This window comes from Fulmarus glacialis, unplaced genomic scaffold (genome assembly GCF_000690835.1).
Source record: "Fulmarus glacialis isolate BGI_N327 unplaced genomic scaffold, ASM69083v1 scaffold7614, whole genome shotgun sequence".
Lineage (NCBI taxonomy): Eukaryota > Metazoa > Chordata > Aves > Procellariiformes > Procellariidae > Fulmarus > Fulmarus glacialis.
This window is the reverse complement of record NW_009207333.1, coordinates 1-23,179: the sequence shown is the minus strand read 5'-3', so window position 1 is coordinate 23,179 and position 23,179 is coordinate 1. Positions and strand designations below refer to the sequence as shown.

At 45.3% G+C, this 23,179-nt stretch overlaps 1 protein-coding gene across 1 annotated transcript in view; it reads right to left on the bottom strand.

Moving 5' to 3' along the window:
* Positions 1–23,060, bottom strand: part of KLF7 (Kruppel-like factor 7 (ubiquitous)) — a 63,648-nt gene extending 40,588 nt beyond the window's left edge. The window contains exon 1 of the mRNA XM_009576048.1: positions 22,959–23,060. Within this exon, the coding sequence (XP_009574343.1) occupies positions 22,959–23,060 (102 nt within the window). The remainder of the gene's footprint in view (positions 1–22,958) is intronic.
* Positions 23,061–23,179: the final 119 nt, after the last annotated feature.

Below are 23,179 nucleotides of genomic sequence, written 5' to 3'. Positions count from 1 at the left end.
CTGCCTGTTTAATAAAGATAGAAGAAATATCTGCAATCAGTCACAACAACGAAAAATAGCATCAATGTCAGCAAAGGATTAAGGATAGCCAAATCAAGAATTCAAAAGTGCAGGCAGCCCATTGTGCTAGTATCAAAATATGATAAAACCCATGTGTGCTTGTACCCCAGCACATGCCCTGCAGGCTGCCATGCAATCCAGACAGCAAGTAGCAATACAATGACCATGTGAGAAATTATATATATAACGTAAGTGTGTTTCAAAATCTTTCTGAAGAGATAATTTATTTATGTAACAACCTTGGATGGCTTTGAGTGAGCTGGCTAGTGGCCCTCACTGCAAACTTTTCCCCAAACTTCTTCAAGTGTTGCCGTCCGGTTTGGAAGCAGCTTTAATTTAGCATTATAAATAGTAAAAAGACACAATTAGCTCCTTGAATTGCCCGTCCTATCTCCCAGTAAAATCAAAGGATCGGGTTCAAAGCATGCCCCCAAGTGTGGTAAACTTCTCACAGGAAATGGATATGCAAGAGCAAATGCTGACAGCTGTGGAACGTACAAAGCAGAGCAATATTTTAGGTCTCGATCCTCAATTAAGATTCATCCTTACAAAGTACTGCAGTGGGGTTACACAGCAGAATTGGATTCCTTGTAATTACTCTGGATAGGATCATGAATGAAAAAATGTACTCTTTAGAGATGTTTCAATAACATCCAGAGATAGCTTAACATTTCCTCCTCAGCAGCTGACACAAACATATATACCAGTTGTGTTCTCACACTCTCAAGCAACAGCATATTCGTAAGCACAATTCTTCACAATTAGCTTATTAAATTAAACCTGGAGAAGAGATGTGATCAATACACTCAATATATGCTATGTTTCATAAGAGTCCTGAGTTCCAAGTCATCTATTCTGCTCTGACCTAAAAACATATTAAACAAGAGGATGCATAACACTGAATTCCTAACCCAAAAACATGCGATTCCTCATCTAGACTTTGCATGTTAAACATTTTTGCACTGGGACTACTGTACCTACCCTGTACATGATGCCCATTCATTCTCACATCTCATGGCTCAAAAAACCTTTTGTATGTTCCCTTTTGTATTATTTTTGGCTGTGGGGAGGAAGAGGTGGGGACCTGTCTGGGAAACAGGAAGCAGAAGGAAGGAGGGGAATGTGTTGTAGAATAAGGTCAGAACAAAAAAGAATAAAAGAGCATTTATACCATTTCTAAATGATAATAAACATATAGGATGAAAGCCTGCCTCCAGCCATGCAGGGAGCAGTGGGCTGTTTGGCTGAAGTTTAAACTTTAACGTAAGCACAGCAACTGTCCAAGCACATCTACAAAAAGCCATTTGCTGCTTTTTTCTTTGATTTTTTTTTTTTCTTTAATCATTTGGGCAATTTGTTATCTTACAAGAGCAAGAAGATGCATGTGCTACTGTGATAAATATGCCAGTCTGGGCAAGGAAAAAAGAAGACAACAGACTTGAGTTTCACCGTCGCACCGAGAAAAAAAACTCAAACTAGAAACAAAGCGATGGGAAGCACAACGGATTCTCAGCTGGGGTAAATCAGCACAGAGCAGCCCTGATTTCATGGTTCCTGTTTACATCAGCTGAGGACCTTGCCAACACTCAAACTCCATGAAATTCTGCTCTTGATTAGCGCCATTTAACTCTGTGGCTTACGTGAAGCAGAATTTGACATGTTCTTTGACGTCTGGAGATGGTTATTTCATATTACAAATCTTGTCTACTTTATTAGGAACAATGTAACCCAAATGGAAAAATGGGAAGAATTTAAAAACAACACCAACTTCAGACATCCCGATACTTGGATTTGCTTCTTTTCTCTCTCTCTTTTTTTTTTTTTTTTTTAAATTTGGGCAGTCTATATGGAGGTATTCACGATCTGGTTTCTGCCACTTCTAGGCCAGAGTTTTCATCATCTACGAATGATGAAACAACAGCTTTCACGCTTGAACATCCCACTGCAGGTAAACTTGCCTCTCAAAAGCCAGGTGCCCTCCAAAGGATGCTCCCTTACAGCCAAGGGTGTTTTTCCATTGCTTTTCTTTTCTACGCTGCTCTGCCAAGGCGCTTGTTCCGAAACTCTAGCCACCAGGGATTTTGATCAGCCTCAAATCTCACAGGCAATGCACTTGGCCTGCCGTGCACCCTGATAAAAGCAGCACAGTCCTCTTTAAAAGCTAGAGCACAGTGGTAAAGCACCTGCCAGTATTGGCCCAAATGCTCAGCAGCAACGCAGGCAGCTGCCCACAGGCATCTGAGGAGACCTGTATCCCCAGAATGCATTTAGATCAAGCAAAAAGGAGATCTGGCAGGGCCTTTTGTGGGTATCATTAGCAACTTAAGGTGCGCTGTCAGAACTGGATGAGACACTGCTCACTCCTCATGAAAGGATCACAAGATCAGTCTCGTGTCAGCGCGGTTTGCAGCAGGCTGTACAGCTACCGGCTGCAGCACGGCATGGGAAGCCAAAAGCTCCCATTAAGAGCCCTCCCATTTATTGACTTGAGAAGGCTCGGCAGGTCAGATCACCAGCTGCTCAGAGTCGGCACACCTCTGTGAGCCAATTTACACAACCACGGCTCTCGTGCTGGCTCGCTTTCTTTGGTCTGTTGACTGTGGACACCCACCCAGTTGTTATGGATTTTAATATGCTGCAGTATGAAAGTGCTATTTCAGGACAAAGTTATTAATAGCAAAGCAGCCAGAAAATAGCCTAGAAGGAATGCGATGTCTTGGTATTCCCGGAAGATACGACGACTTCCCAGCATCCAAGCAGCCACCATGGTTAATTCAAGATGTTTCTGTGCACAAGACTTTTGTTAGAGGAGCTAACTATATGATAAGCCATCATGACATACCTTCATAGAAATGGCCTGTATGGGTACCTGCAGACTCCCAAGTCTGCAGAGACGACAACGCAGAAAGGCCCGAAGAGTGGTATTTTGTTACTCTAAGCAGGCTGGTGAAAAGCAGAGGCTGGGTGCTGTGATGGAGCATCAGCAGAAACAGAGGCCAGGAGAAACTCTACTCTTCCTGAAGGTGGAGGATGGGATGGGACCTGTTTGAGCCCTGCTCAGAAACCTGTCTGACTCCAGGACTTGAGAGAGGCTCTTCTTTTCAGCCTTTCTTCCCTACGAGCACCCTCTCCTTCCCTTGTTTCTTCACACTGCATCTCCTCAGCAACACTCTTTACTTGGGCAGGAGCCTCACACTCAAGGCAAGCCAGTGTCCCTTTTCATGCTCTCTCCTAAACCTTCTGTTTCTCCTGGCAAAATATCCCTAGAAATGTATTGGAGAATACTGTGCAAAACTGCCAGATCCTGCCTCAAGTTTATGTTGGCACCTTTCCCTCTAAAATTAATCGGGAGGGTTCCCAAATTAATTCTAGGTACATCACCGAACAGAACACTCAGCACCATCTTGCAGAGATGAAACCAGATGAAGGCATCTCTCTGCTGGCAAGGCTTTTAGCATCCCATCTGACTGCACCCGCGTTGCTGAGAGGCTCTCCGTGAGGCCTTCAGCTTTCTGGCCCCATCTCTAAGTATCCTCTTTGAGTAAACCGAATTAAACTCATCTTTCCTGAGAAGAAACAGCCCAAATGATGATGCCAGGAATCGGAAGATGTCACGTTCACAGCACTGCAGCCTTACCCGTTAAACCACCATAGACAGTTCCAGCTTACTACCGAACAGGCACTGCAGGGAACTGCAGTCCCTCACCACGCTCCAAAAAGGAAACAAAGAAAACCCACTTACCAACAAGGAAAAGAGGAAACATATTGTAGTCATTATAATCCCAACAGTGGACATGTTATCTGGCATATTTCCAACTCAGACGTTTAAAAAATGTAGTTAGTTTACCTTAAGTGTTGTATTTTCCCCAATTTCCCTTTTCCACATGTATTTAAGCCTATATAGCATCTCCCGAGATAAGCCTGCCTTTGTGGGTTGGCTGTATACCACTCCTTCCCTCTATTGTCTTTCTGAGATGGGATGGAAATCTCCAATGTCACAGCTTGGAAGACCGTGGCCAGGCTCTCTTGGCTCGGTTTGTGGGAAGGGGAAGAGCAGGAACTGAGGAAGGACAGCCTCTCCCGCTGCAGGAGCGGGGCCCTCTTCCTCACAGTACAACCAATCCTCCCTGGCCTTTTGTTTATCATTGATACTGCTTAACTAAAGCTGTTTTTAGTAGCCCCCAAAGGCAGAGTCCGTTGCCAGCTATCGTCATCCCAAAGACTTCCAGACCTCTGTCACCGTGCTTTGGTACAATCCCTGCAATAGCTAAACACAAACATTATGTTCCCCCAAGTACAAATTATAGCTTTCAGGAGCTGCAATTTTATTTTGGTTACAAACGTACAAAGGTAACCTTTATGCTGGGAGAGGAGGAGCCACGCAAGAGACCACAGGCCGAGTCTCTGCTTTGCAGGGAACATTCCTGGGAGCACTTTGCTGTTTCGCCTCCAGCCGGCTCCGCTTCCCAAGCGGTTGCGCTTCCCAAGCAGCTGTGCTTCCCAAGCGGTTGCATGATATCAGAGCTGAAGCGAGAGCCAAAATGCCTTGTGGTGGCCGGGGCTGCTGGAAGGATCTGCTTCAGACCCAGCAGTCCAGGAACTGGGACTCAGAAACAGAGAGAAATGCACTCAAACCGTGCTTCTTTAGCTATAGCCGGCACTATTGGCAGCCTATGCATTCAGAACACAATTTTCCAGGCTCGTGACTCGGTTGCCTCTGCAGAATACATCGCAGCACTTCTGAACACGTGGGCTCTGCCCCAGAGGTGCTCTCGCCATCACCAGAACAAGTTCCAGGGGTTTTCCTCCATTTCAAATGTCTTTAACCGTTCCCTGCTCTGCAGATGTCCCATCACAACCCAGCACCGAGCTCGCGACACCTGTGAAAGAAGCATGACGTCAAATTGCCCCTGCAAGCCCCTGAGTGTCCCTAGGCATTTCAGTCCTCCTGTCAAGCCTGCTAATGTGTCCCTTCCCCACCACGAGTAATGGTGCAGTCCTGGAAGCAAAAACTGCATTAAAAGTCGTCTTTACATGCAAGCTAAGAGCTTTCTTTGCCTCCTACCATTTTTACTCATAAATATAATATCAAGGTGATCGTGTTCTTCTCAGACTACTCAGAGTGTTCTGTAAGTAAAACCTGCAATTGGCAATTTATCAGATGGAAAAATAAAAGCCACATTCTGTTTCTCCCTACACTTAAAAATCACCACGTGCAGTCCCTGAAGCAGACCGATCTTTTTAACAAGGTCATGAATATCAGCTGGGGGGACGACAACACAAAACCACTCTGCACATGTTTTTCCTTCTACGCTGCTTTCTTACTGATGTTTTGCTCACTTTCTAAGCAAAGAGGAAGCCTCTCCTGTTCCCGTCACCCTGTGTTTATCCACATTCCAGCAGCCAGCGGCTACTCCTCCAGGCGCTCTCCAAGGGCAAACAACTGGATCTCGCCGCAACGCATTTTTGAACTTGAGACACGTCCAGCTCTGAGTGGGAGTGAGGTGGGAGCCCTGAGAGCAGAAATGATAGAGGCAGCGGATGGTGGGTCACCATGAAATCTTTTGAAAGCGTCGCTCCTGCAGGCTAAGACAAAAAGCACAACACACCCTTCGCCTAGTGAAAGGACTGGAAAATGCACTTTAGGAGGCACAGCCTTAGGAGTCAGAATAAATCCTCCCAGATGTCCCTGGTGACAAAGAGCCCAATTTGATCAATACAGCAGCATTATTAACACTGCGCTACCTTACATGAGGATAGTCATATGTTCTTGCCTCTGCTGAGTGTGGGGGAAGGGGTGCAAACTCCTACAGCAATTCACAGGGGAAACGTCTCTTGCAAAATCATTAAGATAGCACAAAGAATCTCTTACCCATTTCCACGCAAGCTGCTTTTTTGGCAGAGCTCTGCTTTGTTAGTATTGATCAAGCTCAGGTGGAATCCCAGAAATAGTGCGTGCTTTATGTTTTTCTCAAAAAGAAATTTTGTTTTTAATGACTTAAGGATCCCTATCTTCAGGCTTTTTTCTGCAACCATGAAGACCCTTTCTTTTGGGGGCTGGGTACAGACACATAAACGTAGGTGGTTAACAACAGAAGGTAGCACTTTATGATTAGCAAATTTTGTAAAATGATTATGAGGATTGAGTTATGATTATGAGGGGTTGAGTTAAGTGCATTTGGATTCAAGCAGAAGTAATGGTAGTAAAAAGGTCTATATTGCTGCCGCTCCTAAGCCCCAGTCAGAGTCATGGCCTTTCTGTGTTTGGCTCTTGACAAACGCAGTTACAGCCAATCCTGGTGAGTAACTCGGGAATTGGTAAGAGATGGAAGGGGAAGAAAAACAGTCCTAGCTAATCACCTGCTTAACCATGGCCAGCAAATCTGAGGATTTTGTAAAAACTAGGTCCTGAGTGTGCCTTGTGACGAGTTTGAAGAAGGCTAGAGAGGTACCACCCCTATGCCAGGTGACTCAGTGTGGGAGAAAACATAGCAGAGAAGCTAGAGGCTGAGTGGTAAAAATTGACGGCATGGGAGGAAGGACTGACTAATAATAAACACAAGACCAGCAAATGGCCTTTAAAACCAGGAGAAAGACCTTCTTACCCACAAAGAGAGGTGCGTCATCCATTGCTGGAAAGAAAAACTACCACAGAAACACTGCATTCGCACCAGCCATCTTTCTCCAGCACTCAGCTGGGACAACACATTGTCAAAAACAGGGAAAACGACAGACTCACTCCCCTTCCACAGGGAAGAAATCCTGCCGTGAATCCCCTCTGACAGCTCTCCACCAAAAACCACCGAGACTATCAAAGCTAAACCCTGCACCAGGGAGGTGAAATGCTGCGTTTGAGCACACCAGGCCACCTCCACGCTGTGTTTGCTATGCGCTTCTCACCAGCAAAGTGCGGTGCTGCTCCAGAGCTGCTGGCACAAAGTCCTCCCAGAAAGGGGTGCTGCAAAAGCGTCTAGACAGCCTAAAATTAAAAAGAACAAATTATATGACACTGCCCACTGTCTGCAAACCAGGGCCAGATTCTCAGAGGTAGGAGTAAATCGCTAGTGCCGCGATTGTAGCTAATGGAGTCATCTTAATTTACACTAAGCAAGGATCTGGCCCAGAAAAATATTCCTGTCAAGTTTGCAGCCAAAAATTCCTCTGCTAGACCACATTCCACCAGTTAAACTGCCAGGGAAGACAATTGCAGAAAGAATTTAATTAAAATGGAGATCAGGGAGCTGGTATCCTTTTCAAACTCTGCTCTCGACTTCGTCTCTCCAACAACTTAGCACTTGGGTTTCCCAATTTCCCAGCCTGTTAAATGGGAACGCTACAGCTTCCCTGTTCTGGAAGGGCAATGGCCGTGAAGCATGCTATCTATTCAAAGCCCAACCATCAAATCAGACATCTGAATGCTCTAAATCTCTGGGTCTTGCATGAAAGGGTATGTATTTTTCTCTGCTGAAACAGCTCTGTCATTGCTCTCGGAAAATTTGAGCCTCAAAAAGGCAACTTGCAAGTTTTGCTTCCAAGACTGTGGGTGTCAGGTCCTCTGACTTATCGGAGTACTGCTGAGGGTTTTTGCTGCTCCAGACTGCACAAATTTGTCGGCACAGTCCCTGGTACTGAAACAGAGGTGGGCACAGAGAGTACCGCTTTCCCACAGTTTTCTCATTCATATTTTCTTTCTGAACTTTAACTTTTGTACTGATTAACATCTGGATGGACAGTGGATTTTCTGCATACCCCTCTGTTTTCAACTCTTCCAGGAAGTCATTAGATGGAAGAATACACCCAGGATGTAGACCAGTGCAATCACACCATCAAGTCATAAGGATGGTGCCACGTGGTGCCTCATTGTAGCAGGTCCTTTCTTTGTTTTCACTCCTAAATTTCTGTTAAAACATTTGGCTTTTTACATGCTGGTCTGCAGGATCATTAGCAACAGCACATGGTTTAGGACCCCTTTCTTTACAGTCCTTGCGTTCCACACAAAAACACCTCATGGACACCCACAGCTCAAGCGCTTGCTGAATAGAGGGGAGAAAGATGACAGTTCCTGTGAGAAATTTTCACAGAGGCAGAACCAAGCAAAAACCAGCAGAGCCCCGCTGCCCGCAGCGAGCTGTACACCTCATTGCTATTTGGCAAGGCCCCACTGTTCTGTTATAACCCTGGCAGACCCTGTATGGGGTGAGCAGCTTTCCTCCTGCACATCTTCTGAAACACCAGGAAAATATTTCTTTGCCATGCAAGCAGCCCAAGCTGACTCAAAGGAGCAAAGACGGTTAAAAGCAGCACAGGGGGCAAACACAGCAGGAAGGTCCAGAGCCTGGGGTGACCCCCTAAGCGAACCAAAGAGTGCCTTGCAGTCCAGAGCAGCTAACGTTCCCCCCGGCTCAGGCAGGCTCCTTTGCCTTATGCTAGCGGCTTTGGCAAATCCTCCTTTAAGGTGGCAGGGCCAGCGTGGGAGGGAGCCATCCTGCTCAAGGCCACCACTGCCACCCACCCCAGTGGGTGGTGGCAGAGGGGGGCCCCTCCAAAGGGACAGTGGTGGGACCCCGCCGCTGACCCTGTAGCGTTTCGGGCAGGCCTGCTCCCTGCCCGTGTCGGAGCAGGTCCCTTTGCTGAAGAGAAGGGCAGAGGTGTGCTGGGTGGGCACCGAAATTCAAGGGGCCTCTCCCCTTTAACCATGACCCAGGTTAAACACCCACCTCACATCCATCAACCGCAAAACCAGCCGTCTTCAACTAACTAACTAACCAACCAGCATACAGATACTGTTTCCCGAACAAAGGGCAGCAACTCACAGTGAGCCTGCTCTTCCCAATATTAATACCACGTGATTTTCAACCCCCACGGTTGTATTTGTTTTTAGGCTCTTCAAAATGCTGAGATCTTCCACCACTCGCTGTCAATAGCCAGCGCTCAGAAACAGCTACCATCAAGTCAAGTCATCAGCACCGATTTGACTTCATCTCCATTTAAAGTCTGATCTTTTTCATTAAACAAACAAAAACTTGGCATCAATTTCTTTGTTTCCGTTTACTTTGATGGATCGCAGCCCTCACGATAAAAACATGCTTAATAAAAAACAAATCAGAAAACTAAGGAAACTGATAAAAAGCTTGCATTGTGAAGAAAAGCAGGAAAAAGGGCTTAAGGAGGAAATGCTAAATTTTTTTGTGATGCCAGCAGAGAGACGCAGTATATAAAGAAAACCACACAGGGGCAGGAAATAAATTCTTGAGATTGAATTTGGAAAAAGACAAATTAATGCATTTATAGAAGAAACAGCAACACAACATGTACGCTCACTACAAAGCAGAGATCCAGTAAGGCTGAAAAGAGACCTAGAACAGATAAGCCACAGAGAAGACCAATACAGTTTCGAGGACACATTCTTAGCATCTGATATACAGGAAAATTGGAAGGAACACAGAGATGGAAAGTATGACAAAATTGAAAGGGACATGCACATTTATTACTATTTATCACGTCTGTTCCACAGTCAGTGTTATAATCTCCAGTCAATGAGCAGGGGTCTCGTTTCACATTTAGATAAAAATCCTCAAAAGAGTTAGTATAGATGAAGATGGGAAAAAGGGTCACAGACCATGCAGCTATGAACAGTGTGAATCCAAACAAAGCAATGGACTTGCTCATGGAGAAGAGAGAGAATATGGGAGGGGGACGAATTAGACGCAGGTAGGAGACAGAATAGCCTGTTAGACATTCCTCCCCTAAATTAGGTTTTAGCACATGCTTCCAAGGAAAGCAGGGCCTCACACTACATGGATTTCAAATGAGACTGGAAAGCACCACCAAATCATACAATAAGAAATGGCACCTGGGCAGAAGAATTTTATGATCTAACAGTGCTAATTTCCAAGCTTATTTGTTTCTGGACCAGATATGCTTATATGCACAGTTTATTGTTGCTGGATGAAGGCAGTGACCAAAAATGCCTTTTCACCATGTGCACCCTGCTCTTGAACCTCATTTGCCTTCAAAATTAGCCAGTAAGACCAAGCTGAACACAAGGTCTTCCCTGACCCTTCTCTAACCTTAGAGGCCAAGCTGCAGTCAGAATGTGGCCTCACACCCTCTCCATGACATGACATGACATGACATGGACTCGCTTTTGATTCTAGTCAGCGCAGGAGGCAGCCCCCACCTCCACAAACCTGGTCTCTCCTCTGAGACACGTTTCCAACCTGACATACAGTACGCGTATGATGGATCCTCGAAATGAAACGTGTCTGGCCGCCCATATGTGCACATGCAGGGACTCTTCATGACTCACATTTGCACTACAGCTTTTTGACATCATTAAAACAGAGCAAAAAGGTCTTGAAGCAGACTTACTTACAGAAGCGGATTTTAAGGTCAAAAAGCGCCATTCTGATAATTTAGTCTGACCCCTGGACAACACAGCCCACTGAATTACACAAAGAGCTCCTTTAGACACTCATTTACACCCACTTTCAGGTTGGTTTCCACTGCTGGATATGAAAGCCCGAGGGTAAACCAGAATGGGATCCTTCCTTCATCCCATGCACTGAGGCTGTTCAGAAACCTCCCTCATCTGTCTTCATTTCACAGATGGGTATTACTGTCCTGGGGGAAGCAATGCCCGCACCAGGCATCATCCTTCCTTGCCGTGTTGGGGAGAGCACATTTAGCGCTTAGAAACATCTTCTCTTCCCCTCCCACCCCCACATTTTCTTCACTTGAAAAACCAAAGAAAACAAATCATGCTACATCCTTTGTTTTATAGAGGGCAGCTCAGGACCTCCCACTCTTTCATGGAAGGAAAATTTCTTTCCGGTACAGTTTCCATTATTTATTAGCTGAAGGTGGGGGGAGAAATGGTATTTATAGGATCCTTAAGGCCACACTCACTATAAAACAGAAATAAGCCAATATAGCTAGAGCACAACTTAGTGGCCTATTGTGCAACATTTTAAAAAATGTACTCTCTCATTATGGCACTTGAGAATATCTCCTCCTCCCGACACCAGTGGAAATACATTTATGAGAGCCACAGAGCAGCAATATTGTTTTAATCAAATCATTAAAATGGGTGTGCTGTTTTCTGCCCACATCCTGATATTTATTCCACATCCTGACAAGACCTGGGATTTGTATAGACCATTCTCCTGCAAGGTGTCAAGTGACTTCATGGACACTGGGCCAGTGTAAATCCGCATATCGGCACTGTGACTTTGGCAGATCTGCATCAGTTTGCATCAGCCCAGGATCTGACTCACTGACTGATCTGAAATCCCCAATGTGATGCGGGTACTATTCTTCCCATTTGCAAAGAGAAAAAGCATTCAGAACTGAATGTCAAAGGTTTCCTTGACCTTTTCCACCTAAACATAAAGAAATGGAAAGGAGACAGAAATTACTATCTTATACCACAGTACAACAACATCCGACCAGAGATGCAGCTTGCTCAAACAAAACACTGACTGAATTACAAGGCCTTGCAGCTGGTATAGCTCTCACTGCACAAAGATAATCCATGTGAGACAGTTCCAGCAAGGAGGAGTCTTCAACCTAGGGCATCCACTCAGTGTCCAGCTTGACAGGCACTCAAGACTTGGAAGATGAGTATTCAGCATTTTCTAAAAGTCACATGCAATGGAGGTATTTGGGAGTAAGAAACCACACACGCCTTGCTTCCCTTGCTGTCCCTCAAATGTGTTCTTCAAAGAAATGTAACATGAATTTCTCATGTCAGAAAAAGCAATTCCAGTGCAGCCTTTGTAGGGCTCTGTGCACCTACTGGTATTCTTCCCAGCGCTGAGAAACTATGCTGGGAAGTCACCCATTTACCAAGTAACTGCACTGGCATTCTTCTGTTCTCGCTCAAACAACTGGGGCTTATTCATGTTTTAAACAAACCACCAAAGCTCAGAAAGCCCAAGATGAGCTAGGCACACTCACTAAAGAGTATTTAAACTGGGCACCCTGAAACTCATTTGCCAGCATCCAAGAAAGATTAATAAAGGAGTCACTCTCAGAAAACAAAACTGTCTTGAGTGAGCAGAAAATCAGGGCTGCCTGAAGAGAGAGCATGAGCTTTGCAGCCAACTCAGAAGTACAGCATGGACCAGGCTGTCCTGGAGGCATGCAAACCGAGCAGAGCAAGGCCCCCACATTACCTTCTTTAACCCCCAAATCACCCCAGCTCCTGAGGCACTGATTCAAGCAAACATCTTCATCCAGGGAAGCACTGGAGACAGAGATTTCAGCCTGTGTCTGGAAGGTTTCATCCTGTAATCAATGGAAGAAGCAGCAAAGCTCCTCCTGACCTTAACTGTACAATCAAACACCAAAAGATTCATTCCCTCTAGAAAAAACCCCACAGATTAAACCAGGCCCTTCCGTTTTCAAATGTTGTACACAACAATCCGTCTTTGCACTTCAAAAACACAGGACAGCTAAGGGATGTGCCGATAAGAGAAGTCTACGCTGTTTTTCTGCAGTAGACAGTAGGAAACTACCCCAGGTGACATCCACTTACCCTGAAATTCTCAAACCTGCAAGAGAAGCACCTTACAAGCTCTTTCACTGGGTCACGTCAGCACTTACAGCAGTTTGCCTCTTCTTCCAAGATACTGGAGACCTCCGAAACTGTAAGTGCTTCCTTCCTCTGGTCGATCAGACAGAAACACCCCTTACTCTCACTATTTGACTGCAACCCCCAATGTTTCTTAAAGCCCCAACTCTCAGAAGCTTCTGGTTACATCAGAACCACCTTTCTCAGCACCAAAACCAAGCTCCTGGTTTCCTCCATTGTGCAGGAAAGCCTATAAACATGATTTTACAACATCCCAAAAGATCAGAAACCAAAAACAAACAGAAGGAACATGCACCTTGCTATGAACCTGATATACGGCAACCTTTAGACGTTCACAGCCACTCTGAGGTGCTGGCACAGCTTACGAACAGCTGGGGGAAGGCTGTGACACTACCAGAGTAACTGGGACAGCAGTGTCAGATGGAGACAGAAAAGAGCTATTTTGCCCAAACTGGCTGTATTCTCAAATCAAGTCAGTCCAGTGCCCTTTGCTTCTCCCTTATTATTTTAAAATGCTGACAAATTTAAAAATAAAAGCAAGAGACACCGAAGTCCCTCCCTATCTGATCTAGTCACTAATGAGGGAGTTTTCTTTCCACCGGCACAGATTTTCCATTGAGCAGCAAACACAGCCTCTCCACTGTCCACGTGTCGGAAACAAAGCCACTTCTGGGCTGATGCTTTCCATATGAAACACCAGCTCCCATCTTTCTTCTCCCTTCTCCCTTCCTCCTTTCCATACTTTATTACTCACGCGGCAGCTGTAGTAGCTTGCAGATGAGTGGGATGTTTTCTTCGGAGCAGCATAAATTTTCTAGGCTGACAGGGGAGGCCAAAAGAAAGAAAAGAAAAAACCAAACCCCAAACCAGGATTATTTAGTACTTTTCACCAGCTCAAAGCAAGCAGCAAGTTCTGCAGGGCTGACACCCTTCAAACCGCTGTGCAGCCACAGGAAAACAACAAAGCTTTGCTGACCTCGCCCTGCGCCCTGGGATGTGGGACACCTCAGACCCAGCGGTAAGGCAGAGGTGCCAGGGGAGGGTGAGTGCACTGATTCCTCGCCAACAAACCGGCACAGCACCTCACCAGCAGCAGCTGAGCAGAGGAGAGAGAAGAGTGACCAGCGGTTGTGAGGAGCTGAGGAAAACGTGTGACTGCACCGCTCTTGTGCATCTCGTGCATCAACACGCCTTGCCAGACCCTCGCCCAGATGGAGGGAGAGCAGGCCCCCAGGTTAGAAACCAGAAGTAACCAGACATTGCTTACGGCATCACGTAGGGTTGTGGCTGCAGTTCTCAAAAGATGCAAGAGAGTCACAGGATACACAGAGCCTAGATACCTTTTACTAGCCAAATTGTTAATAGCTGGGAAAAATGAATCAAGTTTTAGGGGTGCAAGCCCTGAAACAGAAGGCTAAAATTAATAACAAAGCCGTAGATGTTAGCCAAACCAAGTCTCTCACACCAAAAACAGGGCCAGGCCCTCAGGAAAACTTCTAGAAAGTAGAACTGGTTGAAATATTTCTACCAAACATTCTCCAAAAAAATTACATTTTTGTTCAATCTGAAGTGTTTTATTGGAATATATTGGGTTTGGAGCCACCACGTCATCCACTGAAATTTCACACATCCAAGATATAATCTGGAAGGGCAGACCTGAATCAAAGCAGCTACTCAAATCTGGGTCTCTAACATCACACCTAAGTGCTGTGATGTGGCCAATGTCCATTTTGGGTGTAAAAAGCAAGCAGACAGGAGCACCTCTTACCCCTTCTACTCTTCCACCCACTGAACATTTTTCACCGTGGCCTTTGCTCACTGGAACCTTTGTTTTCCATCCAGCCCTGGTGGAGAATAAAGGCAGGCGATTAAAGGCAATCCCCTACTTCACCCCCACCAACACAAAGCAATTCAGCGCAATGCTGATTCCCCTCCTGGGCTGGCGTAAAGACAAGTCAGCAGAAATTGCAAATGTTTACAAACCCAAGAACTTCCCTTATGCTCGAAAATGAACTTTGCCCACTCGAGAGTCAGGATTAAAACCAAATGCCTAACAACATAGTAGCCTATTAGTAGTGAAAGCATTTTTAAAATCTAATTTACTTGTCATGCTGCGTGCATTTTTCCTCACCACACAATCCAAACAAACAGTCATTTGCACTTTGATTTCCAGTCACTTCACTTCAGTTGCACGGGAAGAATGCTGCAGCGCAAGAGTTGCAAAGGCAGCAGGTGGGCAAGACGATCCCATCCAAAAAAAACAAAAACCCTGCTTCCAGGGCTTTTTTATTTATATAAACGGAGATACTTGCATTGATGGCAGTTTCTGTCAGAACATGTTGGTTTACAGAGGTCCATCATAGTCAAACGTCAACCCTATGCCAGTGTCCCTTTAAAACTGACCTTGGGAGGCTGCAGGTTTAAGGGCAGGATTTGTAAATCAGGACACTAATTGGAATGTCTCAGAAGAGCCTCTCACAAGCCAGCGTCCTTCTCCTTCGCATCCCTCCCCATCAATCACACTGTCTCCCAAGCTCGCCTGTGTCACTGTCTACTTCTCTATCCCTTGCGGAGTAGGAGCTGTTGACCCCCACGTATGATTTAAACTCCAGCTTTGCACTGGGGTCCACAATACTGGGAAATAACCGAGAGGATTAGGACATGTGAGACATGGTCTATAAGCACCATGTTCAAAACCGTTATGACACTTAAACGAGTATGCCTGCTGGACCTTCAGCAAGCATTAATAAGCAGTCTGTGCGTAAATGACTCAGACTCTTTAGTGTACGTTGTAAAGCATACCACATGCCTCTTAATAGTTCTCCAAATAATAACACATGTAATGAATACACAGTTTCACTGGGCGGAAATGCTCTGGGTTGGAAAGGATCCTTCACGTGTAAGAACAGGGAGAGGATGGGGACCTGCTTTAAAAGGATTAAGAGCATCAGAGCAGCTTAATATATCAGAGCTGATACATTAAACCTTTTAAACAAAAAAAATCCATGCCTTCCTGCCCGAGCTTCCTACACCCAACTCCAACACCTTTTAAAAACCTAGAGAAGGGGTCAAATTAGTGCTATGCACGGGTTGTCTCAATGACAATACAGACCTCTGGGAAGGGGAATTTAAGCTTACATTTCGGATCCTTATTTTCATTTTTTCGAGGCAATGCCGCACCCCGCTGAGGGCTCCCTGCGCAGGAGCTGTCCTGCGCTTTCAGCACCTGCCGCCTGGTGTGGCAGGATTTGGGCCGGCAGCTTCAGAGGGGCTGGCTGCCCATCTCCCCATCGCCTAGTGCAACCCTCTCCTGCCCCAGCCACTGTACCCAAGCATTGCAAACCCGTAATATTAATCCTCGCCACAGCCCTATAAGAACGGAAGAGCTGCCAACTAATCTTGTAACTGAAGAACTGAGAAGCAAACGTTTGGTGTCCTGATGAAATCCAAAATGTCTAACTATCTTTGAGCATAAAGGCTGAAACGATTTTCTTCTAAGAAGGGGAATGAGACATGAAGCCTGCTCTCACAGGCAGCCTAACAACCTGAACAGCCAGGCAGCCTTCTTCGCCAGCTGCTGCCAGAGCAGGGATGGCAAATACAGCCTGGTGAATGCAGCGATATGCGAGCTTTTTCTGACATACGCACCTATCTCTGTACTGCCAGCTCTCAAAATGCCACAATAGTAGCATTTTCTTAAAGCTGCTTGAATGAAGTAACTGTTGGAAATCCCAGCTTTTTTATTTTTGAGAATAAAAGACAATAGAACAAATCTTCAGTGGCTCAGAAGCAAGGAAAGTAAAAACAACATAAAATTAAAAAATAAAAATATCTGTGACTTTAAAGACAATCTCAGCATCTTGGGAACCAGGCATATGATTTTTTAACTCAAAGTGGCAAAGCTGGGAAGGAGACACAGCCAAGAGAGTACCAAACTCAGACACTCAAAACACGTGTAGCACCCATCAAGACTGAAGCCAATGGAAGAAAACTGGACAGTCTCAAATACAACAGCATCAAGCTGGGGAATATACCTGTGTAACATCTGTGCTCCCAACCTGTTCTCTACCCAGGAAAATTTGGGAGGAGGGCAGGCTCTTTCGCTGGCAGGTTTGCTTTGTTTGTTTGCTACAGAATCAGCTGAACCCTGCAGTTCAAGTGAATCCAGACTCATTCGGACCAAGGCAGAAGCACCCATAGTACAAAGAGGACCGGTGGGGAGAAGAAATTCAGCAATTCAGGTGTGTGATTCCTGCAACTTGAGCCTGAAAGACACCACAAAAATGGCACTTGCAGCTCCTGAGTGTTGCTGGGAGTTTGGAAAGATTAATATATAAGGGAATGGGCAGGAGGTACTTGAGAGTCCAGGGGAACAGAAAGGAAAGTAAGAGGGACTCAGCACCATTCTTGAAAACACCTTTATTAACCCTCCAGAATTCAAGTTTACCATCAAAAAGGAAAACTGCCACCAATTACAATACCTGTGAATAACTTTGCATGAGGCTTTGAGCGTGGTGATCAAAAGCCTACAATTTTTCTTCCCCTCTGCAGAATGTGACAAACTTCATAGGAGATGAGGTGTACTATTACCCCATTGCTTAATGTACTGAACACCAATGCTGCTCAGCCAGTGAGCTAAATCCCTTTGTTTTGTAAGGACAATTGCAGTCAACGTTGTTCATATGCAGCTACAGAGTCAAACAGAAGCAGCTTCCTTCTCACTTCCCTATAACATGTCTCCTAATGCAGAGTTGAGAAGCAACACACTGGATGTTTCTCAGCGGAGAGTCATTTGACAAGGCCTCAAAAAATACGACAATATCCAGAAGATACCACCCTGAAGAGCTTAACTGTGAAATTACTGCGTGGAACTGAAGACCTTCTGCCACTTCAACGTGGAAGTATCACATTGCAGACTAGCTATATATCATGATTTTTATGTAAACTACTCTAATCTATGCATTGCCTATTCAATAGGACATACAGAAATGTGTGGGCTTGGGGGAGGGGAGGTTAAAGCATCCCAAACAAATAAGAGAAAATATTTTCTAGTTGAGTACCCACATCATGAGTGTGCATTGCTTAAAGGTATTTAACCCATTTCAAAATCACTTGACACAAGTCACATACACAATAAGCTATTTAAGACCTGTAACATGGATTGCAGGGCTCTATACTTTCACAATGCCAAGAAATAATCACTTATAACAACAAATTCTGTATTTAAGGAATCAGGAAACAATGGAGACAGCAGTTTCAAGTTTGTCTTTCCTCTCTTTCTCCATCTCTTTCTGTAAGGTGATAGGAGCATGCTTTCAGCACATGGAGCAAGCAGAGAGCCTGCAGGTATAAATGGACTGGCGCTCAGAGTCTGAAATACACTGCATTACACATGTGGCTGTTCTTGGAAGTCAACCATTTCTGCAAGTTATTCTCAAGAGGCATGATGTACTATAAGCACTTAAGAAATGTGTTACACTGTGACTGGAACCAAGATGAAATAGCAATATTAAAAGAGATGGTTTAGTTTATGTAGTGGCCAACTATGCCATTAAACTAGAACAATGGAGACGATGGGGAGGCAGGAATGTTCTCCAGTGTGATTTATTCCTTTCCAGTAGCAGTGGAAATTTTTCCTATAGGCCTGAAAATGACCCTGTCTGCCAAATAGAAGTTAGCATTAAGATGTAAGAGTTCTGCTAGATTAGTCACCTCAGGATACTCTGCGCTCACACAGCACAGGGATCTCAAAGCACTTTGCCAGAACGGGTCAAAACTCAGCCTCCCAGCCCCGCAAAGACCCTGCCTTAGCATCCTTGTTGTCAGTCACTTCAGAAAGGGGGAAACTGAGACTTGAAGACTTGATCAAAAATATGCAAAGAAGGCTCTGTGACAGACTCAAGAGCGAAACAAAGGCTTCCTTGATCCTGTGCTTTACAGGAAACGTGCATCTCCCTTGGAAGCATTATTGTTTGCTGCAGCTGAGAGCAACCGGGTCAGCCAAGGCAAGAGGAAATGTTATCGGCAATGCTTGTCAGGCAAATGGTATCATGCTATTTCCACTTCCGCCAGCCAGCTAGACCTGTTCTACCCGATGACACACGTGGGAAAGGCTGGCTCTTTTAGAATAAGCCAGGGTTTGGCACCTAAGTCCTGCTGATTTTATACACCTGCATCAGCTACACACATGGTGACCCCGTGCATCTACGTGCCCTTTGTGCTCCTGTGCTCCGACATTACGGGAATTGCCATGCTAGAGGCTGCCCTATGGCCCACACAGAATATGAAGAGAGCCCCAAAATGTCTCCCGATCAGACCCCTTCTCCACACAACGATGGTGAGTCCAGAGTCCTCCAAGGGGCCTATGGAGAAGGATAATAAGGGTGGTTTGAAATGTTACCCCTAGGAAGAGACATACCTGACTACAAAAGATGTCTTCTGCACACTGATCTTTTAATGACCCCCCAAATGACGTTGTCAAGGCCCAGCAGGAAGAACAGACTGAAGCCCCATGTCCAGCCCTTCCCAATCTTCAGCCCTGCTCTCCCCCTCTTTGCAGCCTGGCACACTGAGAGTGGGACCACGTGCAGCTGCACGGGCTACGCTCCTCACAGTCACCTCCCTCAAAAACAGCCTCCTACCCACTTCCTTCCTCTGCAGAGTAACGAGGCGCTCTTTGGCCTCGTGCTGTCTCTCCCAGCAGTCTGGTTCCAATCTCGGGGATGCCACATCAGACAGCTACCCCCGAGCAACGGCATATGTGGCCTGAGGTCCTCCTGCTGCACCACAGCGGCCACGCAGGTGCTGAAATCTCCCCCCGCCCTGGTCCTGAACTGCAGAGTCAGCTCACAGGGACAGAGAGCAACTAGGTCGGTTCAGCCAGAGCCAGGATGAAGCGCCAGGCAGAAACACACAGATGCTGAGATACCAGCCAGCTGACATACAGTGAACGCCTCATTTTCCAATGCCCACCTCTTCCTTTAATCTCTCTCAGTGTCGTGGCAGCTCAACGCTGCTGGAAAAGCTAAACAAAGACTAAACAAAGTTCTCTCTCTCCTGATGAAGTTGTGCTATGAATTACACATTAGATCTTGACCTCCCCACTCCAAGAAAAAACCCTCATGACCTCAAAAGTGTTTTGCGTGAAGGAGTACGCCCAAAGCTGACATAGCAAAGCTAAGCTTTTGCTGCCTAAAAACCAAGCCCTCCCTTCCCAACATGTGTTTTAAAATAACGTGAAACACATCATGGATTCAGTTCCAGCTTCAGGTATTTCCACTTTTACAATGTAAACTATGTCCAGGGCCGAATGAGGGTTTTTTTGTTTGTATTTTTTCCCCCTAAAAAAGAAACCTACACAAGAGATGACAATCTCTTCCTACACAAAATCTGTTTGTTTTGTACATATTGCTGGGTTGCTCTCATTCAACTCCAATGCTAATTGTCAAAAGCACACATACCAAACTTGCTCACATTTCTCTTGCAGTGGGAAGGAAAAAAGGGAGAGATCAGCTGACTGCATGCAAGCATTTAGCAACCTGCCTGTGCTGTCAGTGCCCTCCGTGACTGATGGGTGTTTCACAATCGGAAATATGAGCAACTGCCTCAGCTGTGTAGTCCTCAGCCAGCAGCTACAAAAGTGTGGTCCAGACTCAGGAGAAAAGGAAGACAGGACTGTGTCAACACTTTCACCCCAAGGCGTGCTCTGATTTTCAGTGGGGCAAGTGCATCTTTTATGGTACCACAGTAGACACCATTTCTAGGAGCAGGAACTGGCACGGACTAACCTCTCCACATCAAGCACTAGTAGCTGCTAATCACAAAACAACTGGAGCTCACAACGTGATAAGGAAGCCTGCTCTTGACCGACACAACTACTTCCCCCTTTTAAGAGACTGAAATAATCTCCCGGGGCGCTGCTTTGCTGCTGGGAGAAGCACTGGTCGGGAGCCTCTGTGGAACTCGGATATGGCTCCAGAGCTCTTCACGGGAGCGGAGGCAAGACCCATTCAAGTGTTTTCACTCAAAATTAAAGCTGCTGCTTCCCAATCCTGATGCTTCCCACAGGGATCAGTCACTGCCCTGTCAGCTCTCTTCCCTGGGGTCTCGACTGCAGCCTGAGTTTTAAGGGATACCTTTCAAAACACACACGCACGCACACACATCCCTTGTCCCAAAGTTGCTATGGTTTGCCTAAAATAAATAAATCCCCAAGACCTGGCTACATTTGCAAGTGATTCAGAAGAATGAAATTGGGGTCTCTGTGTTAGTGGGTCTGCCAAGCCTGCGTGACAGCATGCTCTGTACAGCCAGCTTCAGCTGCTCCCACCACTGATACATCAGTTTTGCTCCCCGTTGTTTGCAAGAAGAGTCCAGACAGCAACAGGGGAATAAAAACAAACTGTAAATACAGGATGTATTATGAAACATCAGGCACTGGTTGGAGGATTTGAGGGGAAATAAGGGAAAATGTAATAAATTATTTTCAACTTCTCTTTTCATACATATGTGGAGAATCAGCAGGGTTTAACCAGGAGAGTGTGAGTTTAAATTTCCCAATAGTAACAGTGGGCTTGGGTAGGTACGTTGTACTGTATAAAACAAACTGCTGCTCTTCCACGCATAAAAGAAGGCAGCAGGAGACAGAGTATCACACACAGTACTGCCTAAAGCATGCTGGCTATGTCAACAGATTATCTCGCTTTGGACTGTCTGGACTGTTACTAATATGCAACTGAATATGCAACTGACCCAACAACAACAATGCTATGAAATTAATTTTTTAAATGAAATTATATTAACCTCTTCAGTTTAATTAGCATGTTAAAAATATAAAAGGAAAGCAGATGTGACCATCATGGATGCGCAAGCTGAATATTAATAACAAAAAGCATCCCCTCCCCCTCGGAGGATAAAGCAAAGTTGGATCGGTCATTTTGCAAATTAAATCCTGAATGTGTTCGCACTGTAGCTGTCAATAAACCTCTCGTGTGTGTGCACATAAAAGCTGAAGGCAAAACAATTTTACTAGGGTAAACCTTTAAAGATCCAGCCCCGGTCCAGCTGGATGACAATGCTACAGCCCGAGTGCTCCCCTGAAGCCCTACCATCCACATTTCTCCCCACACACACTTCTAAGGAAAAATTAAATGAACGTCCGAAACTGTCCTTTACTGGAGACCTAACACATGCTACCGTTACGCTAGCCAAGACTAAGGTGAATGCTGGCAAGATGAAATCCAGTGGCTCGTTATTCTTACACTGATAGTGCCACGGGTCCGTGCGCTGCATTAGCACCACATGTCATCCCAGCCACACTCCACTATTCCTACCCACCAGCGGATTTTTTTTTCTTTTAAAGAGACACTGGTTTCCAGAATTTCGCCTGGCGTACCACCTCTGCCAGAAAACCACATCAAGAAACAGGATTGTCTCACAATGTCCTGCCGTAACGACAAATCCTGTCTTTCCTTTTCCCTCAGTATCCCAGCTGATAACTATTTATACATCTATGCATTTGGGCTCATAGTTCATTTTACACAACTCTTTTCTCTGTAACCTACTCTCCTCCTTGGTCTTATTTATTCACACCACCAGCCATCATTTTAATGCATTCGTAATACTTGAGTTCCATCTTTAAAGTATCCTAATTTTGTCTGCATATTAACCCTACGGTGCCTCAAAACACATCAGTTTACTGGAACCAGCCTAAGGCATCATTGTTTTAAGATACAGCAAGAAGTGTGTGTTTCAAAAAAAGAAAAAAAGAATGAAAGTAAGTCACCTTCCTAGTTACAGAATTTAGCCTAAAAGCTTTTGCTAGTGCTTCCACATGCCTGCCCACCCCCCATCTCTGATTTAACCTACGATTTTTATTGACATACACTAATTACCTGAAAATAAGAATGATCTATTCCGTTTCCACCAGCTGCCAGTTGTCAGCACTGGCTGGAAGTGATCAGCCTTGCTTAAAAGAACAACAACAAAAAAAAATCTAAGCTCAAAAATAAAATAAAAATAGTAGCGATCATAAAAACAAAACCCTAAAGAATGCCACCGGATCGCAGGTGCTGCCGGGCGTGCTCAGAAAGGACTGAAGGCAGACAGATTTGAATGGACTGCTCAGTTTGTCATGGCAAAAAATACAGAGATTTAAAGGTCTACCCACGCGGAAAAAAAAGAACCACCAAAAAAGAACCAACCCTGAATTAGAGAACAAAAATAAAATAGAGTCAGAAATGCAGCCCCAATGCATCGACTGTCTGCGCTTAAGAGATTTACAGGAGTAATTTAAATGATTCACCTGCTGCCAGTTTTCCTCCAAGGATGGCAAAGCTGAGAAGTAGCCGGTGTCGTGGACAAGCTGGAGTTCCTGGAATATACTATAACTAGCCAAGACATCCATGCTGCTGCTGAGCAAGACCCTTTCTTTCTGCTTTTGTGTGTGTTTGTTTGCTCGGGTGGGGGGTTGTTTTTGATCATAAAAAAAAAAAGAAGGAGGAAAATCAACCAATGATAGATCCA